General features: G+C 38.5%; 1 protein-coding gene across 1 annotated transcript in view; it reads right to left on the bottom strand.

Moving 5' to 3' along the window:
- Positions 1-1,407: 1,407 nt before the first annotated feature.
- The window catches only part of Fuss (SKI family transcriptional corepressor fussel), a 30,243-nt gene continuing 15,226 nt past the window's right edge, over positions 1,408-16,424 (bottom strand). The window contains exons 6-7 of the mRNA XM_078180894.1: positions 3,943-4,072; positions 1,408-1,907 (exon numbers count right to left, since the gene is read on the bottom strand). Coding sequence (XP_078037020.1) covers positions 1,807-1,907; positions 3,943-4,072 — 231 coding nt within the window. The 3' untranslated portion in view covers positions 1,408-1,806. The remainder of the gene's footprint in view (positions 1,908-3,942; positions 4,073-16,424) is intronic.

The raw sequence follows: 16,424 nt of genomic DNA, 5'->3' as shown, positions 1-16,424 counted from the left end.
TGCTGGTAAGGAAACTAACGAGGGTACACACCAGTGTTCACGATCTTTTATTGTTAATTGAGTTACACATTGTGTTTCCGCATGCTTGTGAACTACGTTAGTTTGAGTGCTGCGACGATCTACACGGCGTATTCTTACAGCTGTGCTTATAACACACACCGGCCTATGTTGAAAAGCGGACTGTGTCTTCGACGAATATCGTGTTTCTATTTTTCGATCATCGACAACCGTGTTCCAGGATCGTTCCAAGATCGTTCCAAGATCGTTCCAAGATCGTTCCAAGATCGTTTCAGGATCGTTTCAGGACCGTTTCAGGATCGTTTCAGAATTGTTCCAAAATCGTCAAGAGGTAAGATCGAGGGACGAGCATCGACGCGAACAACCGGAACCGGTAATGGCTGCATAAACGATCACCCCTAGACAGGATGCTCTCTCGCAGGATGCTCTCTCGCAGGATGCTCCTCGAGGTCCTCTCCGTCGCGTCGAAGGATGCTGCGCGCAGCCGTTCGCTCAAGAGGATAATAATCGTAAAGAGTATATTGCACGGTATATCGGCTCACGAGGAACCAATTTCAAGCAGCGTTGCGCCCCTCGGTGCATTAAATATAGTGATTACAATTTTCCCGTTCTCGTCACGAGACACCACCGCCTCCCTCTCCCTGCCGATCGACCAAGTCGATACAGTGTCGCTCGAAAATAATTACTCGCGCATTTACCTGTCCGATAATTATACCGGCGAAAACATTTATCGTCTCGCTCAAGTGTCGCCGAACATTTGCCATCGAACCCTTCGCACAGGTTGAATCGTCTAACGGTCGAAGGAACCTTCTTATTTTACAGTTTTGTCTCTGCGCGTGCTGCGTGAATGCGGAAAATTTGCAATCCGGACGTTCGATAAACTAGTATCCAACAGATGCCGGAGAAACTCGCTTGTTCTGTTGTTCGAGTTTCAGATTAAACGACGCATTAAGAGGATCTGTGGTTTGCTATCGACTAGGCGATCAGTTATTTAGTCTGCTTCAAGTCAATACTGAGATACATCTAAATAATAAAATTTAAAGAAAAAGGCATTTTATTCAAAAGTAATTAAATATTACTTCCATTGAATTCTCTCATTTCTATATTAATGTATATTGAATTCATCATTGTTCACGTTTCGTATATACTCTGAACAATACCACTGCTGAACCAAAATTCTGAAAGGTTTTGATAATAGGAAGAAATAATAAAAATAAAATACATTTAAAGATATGTCAGCATTGCATTACCCAGATAATATTAGTTGGTATGACATGGTAGAATATCGTGAAATTACGAACTATGAAATCATAAACTATGTATGCGTTACTTGCGGCATATATTACCATAACACTAGTTAAACATCCGACTAAATGTGTTATTGTTACTTTTATAAACTAATATAAAATAGTTGTTTTCAGTTTACCATAAATTTAATGTTAAATGGTTTTATGGACGAAATAACGTCCGAGCCACGATTTGTAGTAGACATTTGCACGAGTTCTAAGTCCGCGGAAATTGAAGTAGATAAAGCAACGGACGTTCATGATGCTCTAATTGCAATAGATCCGCATTCACGAGAAATCGATTACTATTTTCCCTTAGCATCGTGCTTGGCAAATAGGCAGCCGCTACGATATCTTTCCGCTTGTGATTTTCTACCTTGATCGGTCACCTGCGATTTCTCAATATTTCTCGTCGTTTCTGTTTCTCTCTCTCTCTCTCTCTCTCTCTCGCTCTCTCTTTCACTCTCTCATTCTCTCCAGTTGCAATATTTCACCGAGCCGATTAATTAGTGGACGCAGACGGACTGTGAATCTGCCCGTAAAATATTCCGCGTGAATGGCAGGCCGAACAATCCGTTCCCGTTCTCTCCGTCGGTTCGTTTCCTGCAATCATCATTGTTGAAAATTAACAAAATTCGCCGGCCATTCAGACGAGACAAACAAAATCGAGTAAAAACCGTTTCGTTTGTTCATTTAAATTGGATGAGTAATGAACCGGGGCTCCGCCGGAAACAAAATGAACGAAAAGATTAGCAGGCACGGTGGTTTCACGATGATTAAAGGAGAGTCATGATCGATTTTTCGATCACCAAACGGTATCTTTGTGCAAGGAGAATTGGCCTCGGCGAATTCGGGACTCTTCGAGCATATTAACGTCACCAGCAAATCAATGCTTTCCGTCTTTATACGGTAACCGATTCTAATTAGTACAACAAGTAGACTAATAATAAAACAAATGTCTCGTTCGATTAAATAATTTAAGAAATTAATTTAATACATCTACTTGTTAATTATATTTTTTCAATCTGTCTAATATCTTGTTTAAACATTATCGTAATTCATATTTCTTTTAAAAAAATTTCTTTGGAAAAATCAAAAAGAGAATTCACCATATTTAAGTTATTATACACAATAGTGTAATAGTTTAATAATATAATAACAGTGTAATTATTAGTGTAATGTTTTTCTCTGCAGTTATTAGCAAATATTGTTTATTACTCTATCTTCCTAAAATTTACAAGACTTGAACCAGGATCCAAAACAGAATAGTATAAAAATATTTGTATCAGCCTGTAGTAATTTCTTTTTTCATAAATTAACATTATTCGTTTCCAGTGGTTTCTCAAACAATTTTTCAACTCTTTGCAATTCAACAATAAATAGGAGAGCCAATTTTCTTTACTACGCAATTTATTTAAATGCGAAACTCAGTAATTTCGGAAGATAAGTAGATTGATATTTATGTTCGCTTCGAATAATTAATATTATTTGTTTTTCCAATACTTTCTAATCCAGTAATGAACAGCTGTAGATATGCTCACCTAAAGATTAACGTTACGGTCGAAGAGATAAAGGATTTTTCTGGAGAAAATATTCTTTCTACTACAACAATGCAGTTGTTTCTCAGATTATATTCAATTTTAATTCCTGGCGAATTATCGATGTTAAATATGGAATTGCGGACGTATACGCATCTCCATTGAATAAACGGCGGCCAGATTCCGAGGTGGTGCAACGGCAAAGGGATGCGTTACATGTTCGAACCATTTTCGCAGCATACTCGAATGGTGGGCATAAACGCGCAAGCGTCCCATAGAATCACGCCTCCTCACAGTGAGGAGTCCATCCGCAACCCCTTTTCGCATTATTACAAGCTCTAAGACCCACCCCCTCTGTCTGATATCAAGGCAACCCTCCGTTTTCAGTTAACACTCCAGTCACGACTAATTACTCCAATTAATTGAAACTCCGATCTCCTCGTGAACCCCACTCGTGCCACGCTAATTACTAATTACTAATATTAGGCCGGCATGGTCAGAAATGTCGGGGAATTAACCGCTAACTAAGCGACGTTCACCATTTCCATTGCGATCCGTATGGTAATTATTTCCGACAAAATTTTGACAAAATTCATGATCGAACATATTGTAGGCTCGCATATACTACATCCTTTTAATCACAGTAACTAATTGTCAGAGGAAACACTGATCAGGGCAGCAATGATAATCGCGCTTGTTAAACCTTTAGAATGTGAACCACAAGTGTACTCGTTTGGGACGAATGTGTCTTGTAACAAATATATTCGACAGAATAAATATGTTCGTTACAACAAATAACATCCTATTAGAAATATATTTGTCATAACAAATATATTTATCTTCCAACTGAGATAACAAAAACATATATAAAAAAAATATCTTACAACTAAGATAAGATTACAACAAAATCAAAGCAAGTTGGTGCTTCAAGTCGAAAGTAATTGATTAATTAATTAATTAATTATCTTCTTCGCATTCGAAAAGTTTTAGTGGAATGCTATTTATTCGAACAAATCTAGATAAAGATGGCACGTGTGTACTATGTGCCTGATTTAATGCACAAGTGTGAGTGTATAATTAACAGTATAATTATGCGTTACCCTTGAGCGCGCTCAAATGTCGATAGAAATTGTTTCCCTGCCAGTTTTCAGGACTTCTCTGGGGTTGTATATCCGGTTTGACATCTCGCATGGCCGCCGCCTCCTCCGCAATCTTCTCAGCCTCTCGTTCCTATAACAGATCACACTCTGTCGTTCACTATACAATTACATAATCGTTAACGAATTTTTAAAACAACCGAAAACTGTGCAAGTTCTGTCGCATTACAGTGGCTCCAGGAAGTCACTGCTCACTTTTTCAAATTTCAACAAATCGTCAACATTTTCACTATTATAATTTCGTGAAAACGAATCCCTCAGCAGTAAGCCTGGACTCATGTTAAAGGTTCAAACTTCTACTTTTGCTATGCAACGTTCATTTTTCTTTGGCCTAATGTTACGAGATACAGCAAGTGGGGGTATCGAAAGACAACATTTTATTCGAAAACACTACAAATTCGAAAGTCTCTAAAAAGATTGGAAAATTGTTCTCACGAATAAGTTTGCTCTATATAAGCAACCTATCAAAATTTGGTGTAGAATTTTTATCAGTCATTGTAAAGAGAAACTTCGATCTTCAAATATACGTTAAGATCAGTTGCAGGAAAAACGTTCCAACATTTTTACAGTCGTTCCAATCCGTACCATTTTTCACCAAAATTTCGTCATTTTTTTTTTTTATCAATGCCAAAGCAGACTTTCTGAAAACTCTGCAAATTCGTTAATTTTGTACGAGTTCGGTGTAAAGCGATCATGACGAGAACTCGGAACTGTCTTTGCACCTAATGACCGTACGAGCAAGACCTGATAAAATGAACGGCCATCCAATCATCGTGAATTACCACTTAGTTATGCAACGATGGCCACAATTCTGCCGATGTGTTTTGTGACCAACGTCGCGTCGGTTTGCTTGACATGCCAATCTATTAGGTTGGTGCATATGAAATATCGGATTTTTAAGCGAGCATATAAAACTGCATATCTTTTTTCAAAAGCTATCGATTTAATCAAAATGTGCCCCAATACACTTTTCCAGAGTTTAGTAATTCTAAAGATCAAAATTTGTTTAAGACAGGCATTTCTGTATTGAAATCTCGTTGAAAAATGTGTAGTAAAGCAAACGGGGTATATTTTGAGATTAAATCAACAGCTTTTGAAAAAAGATATACAGTTTTATATGTTTACTTAAACATCCGACATTTCATATGCACCAACCTAATACAATCTAAACGCGGGCACCTGTGGGAGGCGGGGCGCCTTATTTAATGTTTCCCCGCCGATAGCAATCGTGAAATTACTTAAATTAATTTAATCCCTCGGCTGTGCGCCGATCGATTCCCGTAAATTATGCAGGAATGCGGAAGTCAATGAAAATTTACATCTGCGGCATGTTGGTCAGCCACCCGTCACGCGAGTATTATTTCTACAGTATCTTTATAGTACCGCAACAATTGATAAACTATAACGCAGATCTTATGCTCTGGAACCAGGTGTTGTCACACTTTTGATGTTCAAAGAAAACTTTTACCGATAACATAAGATGGCACCTTTTCCGAAAGAGTAGGTCAAAATGCTGTTTTTTGAGTCGATTATTTTAGTCGAGTATATCTTCGATTATAGAGCATTCTATCCAGTTTGAAATTTTTAAGTACCGTGCGTTGTTAATAATATATGGATCGCAAAAACAAATTTGCTTGCATTCGATAAGCTAAAGTAAAATCCTTTTTCACACTATTTGCAGAATATTTTACTATTAAAATATATATAATATTGTGAAGATGGAGTCGTTGTATTATAATTAGACTGTGGATTGCAAAATAAAATGTTTCTGTTTCTACTCTGACTAGATCCATAATATCAAATAAGACGTCAAGTATTATGTCCAATTAGGAAACAATTCTTTAGATATTCTACAATAGTTTAAAGTGTCAAGTAGTTTCTAACCAACGCTCTCCGTAAACAAGAGCCAAAGATGTTAAAACAGTTGGAATTAAAATCGTGCTGTTAAATTTTACATTGGCTATTTATGTTTTCAAAATATTGCTTGTGTCAGCAGTGTCTGATTTTCCACGACCAGTTTTATACTTTTGATAGCGTATTCGAACTCGGCAACCTTATAAATCGTGTCGATGAGTTGTGGTCGATTTTTTAGGAAAAGCTATCACTGTGAAACGTTTAGTGGAATTCATAGAGCGATCAACGAATTTAAATAGAGATTTGATGCTTGAAAATCAAGCTTATAATGTATACATACACGAGCATGTGCGTGTACATGTGCTTGTAAATGACTGCATTTAGCGAAATTAAAGAACTTTCAATTTGTGTTCCACTCTTTCAAATATTTTCATTTTGTTAAATGTGGTTTAACGAGGCTTTTCACAATCGTTCGAAGTGTGCCGCCAGGTAGATTTCGACCATGAAATCTGTAATTCGACTTTTATAATCTTTTATCTTTGATCTTGGCTTATGCTGCGACCTAGCTTGTATTTCCAATGTTCATGAAAACATTTTACTGCGCGAACGTCGAACGGGATGAAAGAATGTTAAACCTGTGGTTCTTTTAATCCTAAAAACTGGGCATCGTAGTTTAAATATTTGAACAGAATCCTGCGAAATAACTTCTGCCGAAATGGACGGACGAAAAAAACAGAGATTTAATAGTCTAAAACTAGACGTGATATTTTAGACAATTATGTCGGAGATTAGTTATACATATAAATAACTACAGTTCTTCGGTCATCCGAATACAATATTGACAGTTACTTTCGTTTTATTTTCAATAAATTATTAATGCAATAAAAATCTAAATAATAAAGGTGACAAAAAAATTGGTTCCGTTAAGTGACGTTCTACCGCAGTAGAGAAATTAAAATAATTGAAAACTGCTAGTAAATGTCCAAATGCAAATTATCAAAAGAGTGAAACGCAGATTTAGTATTCTAAAACTATATGTAACATTTCAGACATTGAATGAACTAAAAAATGTTAAATTGTTTAATAAAACGGTGCTTGACAAAGGAATTTTAGGCAATAAATTAACGAGGATCATCACGATAAATCACATAATTCAGGCATGTTACCGGCATCGTTTGATATTATTTTACATAACATAATATAAATGCATTGCCTGCGCATGGTGCAGGTCTTTTCCCCCTTCGCCCCATCGACCTACCTTGATAAGATCCATTGATTAGATCAAATTCCCTGAAACTGGCGCGGGACGGATGTTATTTAAAAATCACCACCGTCCGTTCGGGGCTTTCGTGACTCGCGAAAAGTAAAAATGTCGAGGAATCGACATGCAAGGATACATTTTTAAAGTGTCCTCTAAATAAAAAGTTCAACGTCAATTTTGTTAATGAGACAATAATTTCCCATCCAATTTACTTCGAAGTTGACAGTTTGGTGTGTTCCGGGGGAGTTTCCGATCTATATTTTTGCCGTGAAGATCGGACAGGGTGTTATCTGTTGCAAAAGCGATTTGACACTAGAAATTGTTGATCGAACGTAATTTCTATCCACGAGCCTCTGCGCGGCGATGTCGATGGAATCGCGGAGATGCACGATTCGAGATACGGGTTCTCGAAGTGGCTCGGCAAAGCTGATTGCCAAGCGTGACGCTTCCGTCTGCCGCAAATGAAATATTCATCCCGACCCGCTACTATGATTATATTGTCACGTAACGCCGTGCAAAAGCTACGCCGATTACATTTACTTTGTTACTCGCGAGAGATTGGTCACCGCTGTTAATGGCGCACTATATCGGTGTTAATAGCTGCAACGGACGCACATCGGGGGAGCGGTCAGTTCGTAGCCTTAATTTTCCTTCAGGGGGAATGTTTCTGTTTTTAATCGAACAAATGGAACAAACGTTATACAAAGCTGTGTAGTCTGCGTATTCGCGTGTCACAACGGCATTATGCTAGTGGTAGTTAGATGACTGGCTACACCGGAAATGATCGTGTATGTTTCAAAGAGCGCGTTTACTATGTTTAATGCCATGGAAAATATATTTCACTAGTTCAGGGTTTATTATCAGACTTTGTTTGTGCAAACCTATTATCTTTGTTGGTGATTTTTAGGGAGTTATACAATCGTTATATAATAGCTGTTACTGATAACTTTTTAACAACATATCTAATACGGGTCATTAGTTCAATAAAAATTCACAGCCATTTTGTCCTAAATAGTTTTTAAGTATCTATCTAAAATATCTCAAACTGTTACTCAATCGTATTCAGAGTTTCAACTTATATTGAGAAAGAAATATTCGCAGTTAGTCGATCTAAAATAACGGAACTCGCGGCATATTGAAAATACGTGCGTAGATGTTGTTTGTTCCTAGAAAAGAAAACAGTTGATGAATTATGAAAGTCAACATCGACCATGAACATCGAGCAGATAGGATCGCAATAGATAGGGTACGCGGTTTGAGAATGGATTCGCCATCGAGCAGGTGTTCGATGGAGAAAGATACCCTTAGATAGACATCCTTACGTTTGCCACATATGTTGCTGATAATATCCGTGCAACCTCGACACATTGTCAGCATGATCCCAGCGGTGAATTCGCTCTTCGCGACGGATTGATCGGACACGGTAAGCTGCGTAACTCAGTTCCGTATGCTTCAGAACTAATCAGAATTAACATCGCAGCTACACCATCCTCTTCGACAACCTCACCCCTTATGTTTGTACAGTATTCAGTACCGAAACGGTATCGAACATCAGTTCAGCGTTTCATAGTTATTTCTTTTTTTTTTGCATTGCATTGCATTGCTTTGTTGCTTTGTTGTATATACAGGAGGGTGTCCCAAAAATGTCTAACAATCCGAAAATGGGAGATTTTTGAGGTCATTTGTGAAGTAACTTTTTCTTTTGCAAAAGTTTTCTCCGTGGTAGCGTTATTACGACGAGCTATTAACGGAAAACATTGACTAATGAGAAGTGAGTTTCACTGGCGCAAGCCGACCGAGCCGATGAGCGGACGAGCTACAGTTTCGGTTATCGGCACAGCCGTCTCGCGTCAGCGATACTCGTCTCAAATTGTTTTATGTTTTTCTTTAATAACTCGTTGACGATGCCACGAAGAAAATGTTTGTAAAAGAAAAAGTTACTTAACCTCTGTCAACTTCTCACGTGGACAAATTTGTTTGCGAGAGGTTAACAAATACTTGGATAAAAAATGATTAAACTGAGATTTTCAAGTAACAAAAGTGAAAGAGTAATTGCTGGAACACTACCTGCGCTGTATAAAAATCTAATGACAACACGATGATTCGTCAAATATAAAACGATTGCATGAATTTTTAGATAAATAAATGGAGCAACGAGTTTGAAATATTCTTGACGAAGAGGAGAAAATGATTGATAAGTTTCAATTATCCTGATGAAATCGAGCAGGAATCCTTCGAGACACCCCGACCACGTACAAAAACGAAAGATAAATAACTCGATTTTATCCGGGAGGTAGTAGTGCAAAAACGTGACCTCGTAGAAGCAACAAATCCTAGACGTTTTTTTGAACGGCCCTGTGTGCTCCCGTGGGTAAATCGTCCGAAAGATAGATCTGCGGCTAGAGAAATAGGGGATGAGGATACCGGGAAAGGAAAAGGAGAACGATCGTGAAAATCCACACTGCGAATCTTAGCTGATCATCCGGTTATTGTATTGCTTGTACGTGACGCCATTTACCCGGAAATCGAGACGGTGGAAAGTCTCGCAGAAATTGAAGAAAATTGGACAGATTGATAAGCGGAGCGTACAACTTTTTAAAAAAACTTAACGGGCTTAATTTAAAAAGAAAGAAAAAACACTCGAGGTATTTCCAATTGATTAATAGACAAATTTATTTAAAATTTCCTATCGTGTCGTTTCGATCATTAGAAAATGATTTTGTAAAACTTTTCGTAAGCTGAAAAAAAGCAACGACAACTTTGAGAACTGTGGACATACTGCTTCTATAAAATGCAAGGGTTAATTCAATGAGCTGTAGAAAAATCGCAACCAAGTTATAATCGTTTGAATTAAAGGGTAAGGATTGAACTTCATTCGACTACAAAAAGTCATTCGGGACAAAATTTTTACAAAGTCCGCACATTTTGTCAATCTTGGCGATTTTCGATATGACAGTCATAGCCTCGTATCTAACGAGTTATAGTAGCGGTAGTAAAGGTGCGTTGTCCTCAAAGTTCAGAAACAGTTATCTTAAATTAGTGGTTTCAAGTTTTACTTTGAGAAAAAGATGATCGTTCTACCCTGATTTTTTGCGGAGTTGTCGGCATAATGATAGTTGGCCAATTTCCGTGCGAAGTTTGTCTATGCTATAACTTTTTTAAAGCAGTGTATTTCTCAATATAATTATCACGAAGAGCTACGATAATAAACGACCGTCTACCATAGATTGAGAAAGGTGAAGAAGGTGGAATATGGAGATGAGCAGGTCACGACGATGCCCTATCGGCAACTCTGTATTAGTCGATGGAGCGACAGGAACGTGAAGAGTAAAATTTGCACGGTAAACATCTAAATAAACAGAGAAGAGTGGGAGGGGTATGAAGAAGTACAGGGGATGAAGATCTGCACTTGCGGATGAGTTCCGCGTTCTCCCATTTGTAACTCCGTTCACCCGGCAAAGTAGGTAGAAATCCTTGCCCGCCCCCATCATCGGAGCCCGGCCTCGCTTATCTATCCCTGCCGCGCACCCTATCTGTTCTCTATCCTCGCCATCCCTCCCCTGTAGGCTTCCAGGTTGGCGAGGACCTGCACACGGGCCAGCACAGCGGCAGGCAGCATCGCCAGATCGAAAACCCGACACGCTCGTCTGCCTCTGTACCAGCCAGCCCATCCTCGCATTATGGCTCGCTCAATTGTTTCAGCCCCGTTGATCCAATAAAGGATTACGGAGAAACAATCGTAGCGTGCGCCAACATCCCCCTCCGGCACCCGCCGCCTACACACTCCACCCTCTACGAAACTGATTCGTTGGTTCGTTCGTTCGTTCGTTGGTTCGTTCGTTGGTTCGTTCGTTGGTTCGTTCGTTGGTTCGTTCCTGTACACGGTGGATTTTACTGAAACGGCAAAAGTTCCGACCATTATGGATATGTTTCACGGTGGACGCGTTCTTTTTCTTCCTTTGGTTCCACTCTCTCGGCCTTTGGCCACCCCCGGATTCATATGAAAACCAGAAGGATACACGGCCAACTCTTTGTTCCCGCCTCTCGTGGATTAAATTTTGATCGACCTGTGTGAGAACCGGTTTTCAACGAGTGGCTTCTCTACTATGATACTACGCTTTTCTTTAGGGGGTAGTTTGATTCGCGGAGCCGTGGCTGAATTTGACGCAATCGCCATCGTAGGATCTATAAAATCTGTATCTTTCATTACAGATTTTATATACTTGCATATATCTATATTGTGTCGTGAAGTTGATATGGAAATACCTTTACGCCTATGCGAGTTAAAAATGAGAAATGTATAAACATGTGAAAAGACAATACTATAATTTATAATTAATAGATGGCGAATTTGATTAGAGAACGGGAAAGAACGTGCACTTCTCCCATGTCTCACAATCTTTAATTAAATAAAATAAATATTATTACTATTATTATTATTATAAAACGGAAATGGGAGATGATTGCAACAGAATCTTTCGTGTATCTATTTTTTAGAGAAGTGTTCGCATGCGACTTCTCGAATTTCTGTAAACAGAATTTCGTTATTTTCTTATTTCGTAGAATTTATCGTGAGGCAATGCCGATTGGGTTTACTGTAGCAGCAGTTTAATATTCATGAGCATTCTGGGGTGAATCGAAAAGAATCGTGCAGATTAACGAAGGCGAGAGCAATTCCGTAGACACTGGGGTCAAAATAATGGGATGTAAGCCCGATTTGTGCAAGTTCGGATTGGGTGTGCGAGCTACTCGTCGAGTGCAAAGTTAGTACGCAAAATCGTGTTAGTCGAATCGCTTCCGGCCGACCGATCTTGACCAAATTCATACCACGGTGCGGAATTATGCCAGGGAAATTGATTATGCTGTCTATAATGTCAGCTTTATTCGAGGGCCTGTTCGAGCGTGAATTTCCCTTCCCCTGTTGCTCCTGTTTCAATAACAATTCGAATCTTTCCAATTTTAACTACCCTGTTAACGCGTTGATCGATTATGTCTTAAGAAAAAATTGATCGTCATAGATCCTACATTCGTCGAATTATTTTCACAATTTGTTCGCCGTTTTTCTCGAAGTTACATTGGTTTTAAATATTTGTAAATATTTATGAACGTATTGGTGACTAATAATGAACGGATTCTTCAGTTGTTTGGTACTGTGATGCGATTTAATATTTAAAAACGTTCATGAAATTAAAAATGCAAACAATTAATCCATTTTTTGATACAAAGTTTTGGTAAGATCTTCTTCAATTCATTGATGCATTTCTTTAGCCTTTTATAACATTCATTTATGTATTTTTAGTAGTATTTAATGAAAATACATCCCTTTCGGATTTATTCAGTATAACACGTTGCTTCAAATATTTTTTTATATGTAATTTTTTACACAAGCAATATAAAAATAATAAGAAATTAATATACTGTATTGTATGTTTGTAAGAAATATGTTAGTTTTTAAGATAAATAATAGCTTGGAGAGCATCAAGTTAAGGTTGAATGAAATGATTTGAATCTTTTTAAGAGCTTAGATAGTTTAGTTTATCAGACGTTAAATGAATAAATTTCTGAAACAATTACATACAATTGAGGGAGAAAATAGATAAATGACGTTCTTATCAATTGTATTATTTGGAGCTACAAGAAGAATTCGCAAGCTAATCGGTTTAACATCTAAAAAAAAAGGTTCAAGTAACTTGGTACAAGTTTTCGAAACTTCATCGTTTTCTAAATAGTATTCAAACTATTGGTTTGATTCGTTGTACATCTACCCTTATCGAGATTGGAACGAGCAACATTAGTCTGCATTTAAAAATCGCTGGGGGAAGTATCGACTTGCTGTGCCAAGAGAATTCTCGGTGGTCGAAGGGAAGCATCATCGCGAGCCTTCGCTCGGTTGCTGCGGAAGCGTGGGCGGCGACTGTTGATTTAATTACAATCGTCAGCTCGGACCAGCTCCGCCCAGCAATCTCGAATTCAACTCGTCTGCCAGCCTCCGTTTCCCCTCCCTTCCAGATTCTCCCTCTTTCCGTTGCGCACCATTCAAAATATTTTCATGAAAACCCGATCTCTTTATCGCGAGTACATTCACGCGACCATGGCGATGCTGTGCTATGCGATTAAAACGTCGTTGTCGTAGTTAACTCTCGCGACTGTCTGTACAGTCGTTGGAATCCGGTTGGAAAAAATTAACGAACGTCTAATCCGCAGCGGGTTTCTTACATTCCTGGTTGTAACAGTGGATAAACGATGGACGAAGGCTATTTAAAATTTTAAACATCGTCATCGGATGCCAAGCAATTTTTTCGCTCCCTTGAAACACGATGGTGTTCTCCCTAATTTTCCATTCCACTAGGCTTCAATCAATTCGAAATCGCGCGACGCGCCGCGGGGCACGCGGAAAACGGCAATCGGCACATTGATCACCTCCGAAAAATAAATGGAGCCGCGTCCATGAAAAGGCGTCGAAATTTCAGTGCATCGCGGATGAAACTCGTTAGCTCCGCTACTGTGTTCACAGTACAGCTGTCCGAATAAGAGGGTTTACGGACAAATTTATCTCACAAATGCCAAGGGAGACTGAGAGAGTCCGTGAATAATGTTCGCGGTGTGATCGGCGCGATTTCCGTTAATTTCGATTTTTCAACGCGAAAAGCTCTCGAACGATTTATCCAGTTGTCGAACGCAAACGTTTGTTTCTTTCGATTGTTGTCCATGCGATATTATGCAATTGGCACAATATATAAACTAGTAAAATATATATTTTCATATAACGGTTACAAGGGACAGGAGTACGATGCAGCATTATGCGATCTTATTATATGATAATATGATATAAAGATATCAAAACTTTTATCATCATAAATATTAATAATAATATTTAATGCTAACAATGTTTGATATTAAATGTATTAATATTTTCTATTTCATCTGGACATCTTTGTTGCAGATACATAAATTCTTATTTTGCTTCAGTGTCTTTTAATTTATTGCAAGTAGTATTATTATGTTGCATAAGGAGCCGCGCGGTAATTATTTACTAAACTGTTAAACGAGAAAGACGACTTAACTCCGCGTGTTCTAGTTCGTTTTTCCATGACATAAAGATCGGCAGTCTGCTTATAGCAAAATTCGTCTAACATTTGTTTCACTCGACTTTGTCGACGGAGGCGCGGGGTGCGTGTAAAGTACAAAGTCTGCTTTTCATTTCGAATGAGGCCATCGTGATACTTGAAGAGGAAACTTCGGGGTGGAAATGTTACCGGGTTAGCTTTTGAGAAATATGGCGGCGAAATCGCGGGATATATTACTCGATTTAATCACAGAGTCCCGAAGGGCTCGACGGGTATAAGGTCAACTGCTGGCATTTCCGTCGGGGCGGGGAGAAACTTTAACGGTGCTTAAAAATGCCAACTGGATCTCCTTAATTAATGACCATGGGAGATAAAATACGAAATGTCATCGTTCTATAGCTCCGACTACGTCCTATTTCAATTCCGAATTAAACATCATACTTCGATCCATTTGGTGTGTAAGTTTGTCGATCATTCTACTAATTTATCGGAAAATCAACAAAAGTTGTGTTCATTATTCAACAAACTAGGATCTTAATAGTATCGTTAAATAAATCATTTATGTCAAGGTTATGTGACTAAAATATTAATAATATTTTTATGTGCAAAAACTATGAATAACATGAAAATCATGAAAGAAAAAACTGTTTTAACTTTTCGAGTTACATTTTCGACTAAACATGTTTTATGTCTAGAATGGTCGTCATTATTTCTTTAAAAAAATATCTTAATCCATCGATTCAGATCCTTCATTTTCTCATCATTGCATCTAGATGAAAGATCGATCTTTTCGATCCAGTTAAACGATAGACTTGTTCCATGAATGGCAACAATTCTAACAGCAAAGAAGGTAGTACAGAGGCCTCGATAGCAGATTAATGGGCCCGTTTAAAATTCTGTCGCCGTTGCTGGAAGAACGGCTGGGAAAAAGAAGTTGAACGGTGGTCCCTCCGAAAATCTAATGGCTCTCCAGACGGTCGAAGCGCAATTAAAAGTTGCGGTCGAAACTAACTAAACCCAGCCAGGAGTTTGATTTAAACGTTCCCCGGTCCCCGTTCCTCTTCTACGTGACGGCGTTTAATTGCATTTAAATGGATGGCGGAAGAGCTCCGCTGCAGAGAGTGTCTTGGTGCTCCTCTAACGGAAACCCGAGGCGCGCGAAAGTGTCGCGGTGCCGGATGTTCGTTAATCACGATCGGCCAAAAGGATCTTAATTGACCAGAGCGGCATTACAAAACGATAATCGCCTGATCCTTATCTCGAGCCAAGTTCGAATACATCAAACGGCTCTACTTTTATCTCTGCCGTCGTTCTTCCGTTTGGATACCAAGATGGCGGACATAGCTTCATCATCGTTTATTCACGGAACTTTTCACTGTAGTCATTTCTTTCTACAGGTACAAGATGTCCCAGTTTCATGTGACAAAGATTCGTAACTTGATAACTTTTTGACGAAATAAAGATGGAGATGTTTTTTATTGTTTTCACAAAGTGAGATTGGGTTTCTGCCCCTATGTGATAGGCATTTTATTTGTACCCGTTAGTAAGTAATATTAAAATTGAGCGGAATACCGCGAGGAAGTGAAATAGTAAAATTTCGAGACCTCATAATACAGAGAAATGTTTGAAAAATTATAATGTTTTTAAGAGGACAGCTCTGCGAATCCTTTCGTACAGGAATTATGATTGGCATTTCATAGCCCTTGAGCAGTATGCAAGATGACAATTTTTGTAATGAAACAGAGTGAAACATTATAATAATCACTTTTTGCGATCTATCTCTCTCTCTCTCTCTCTCTCTCTCTCTCTCTCTCTCTCTCTCTCTCTGTACTGAATAAATAAGTCATAAATATGTATTCTCACCGTAACTCAAGTTAGATACTGTAACTCAAGTGTTAAAAGAAACATTTTTACTTAATTTTCTTTTCTTAAAATCCTCTTTGAAGATTTTTATGTATCGTGAAGATTCGTGACCAGCGGTTGAGATATCTGGATATTTTTGCTCTACCTGGATGTCTCGTGGACACTCGAGTCACATACTAGTGGAAAGTTACCAGCTGTACACGAAAGAGATTCCGTTTCTTTGTCAAAGTCCTGCAGTTTTCACTAAATATGTATTACTTTTGTGCTTGTGCGATACTATGGCCGAGCAAATTTCGCGTTGGTCCGGGAAAAGAAGCCTCGCGAAAATGAGAATATCAGTTGCCCGGCTCCTTTACGAAGGTGGACCGAACTGACGAAGC

Source organism: Augochlora pura, chromosome 5 (genome assembly GCF_028453695.1).
Source record: "Augochlora pura isolate Apur16 chromosome 5, APUR_v2.2.1, whole genome shotgun sequence".
Lineage (NCBI taxonomy): Eukaryota > Metazoa > Arthropoda > Insecta > Hymenoptera > Halictidae > Augochlora > Augochlora pura.
Note: the sequence above shows the minus strand (reverse complement) of the source record. Positions and strands in the feature narration are given on the sequence as shown.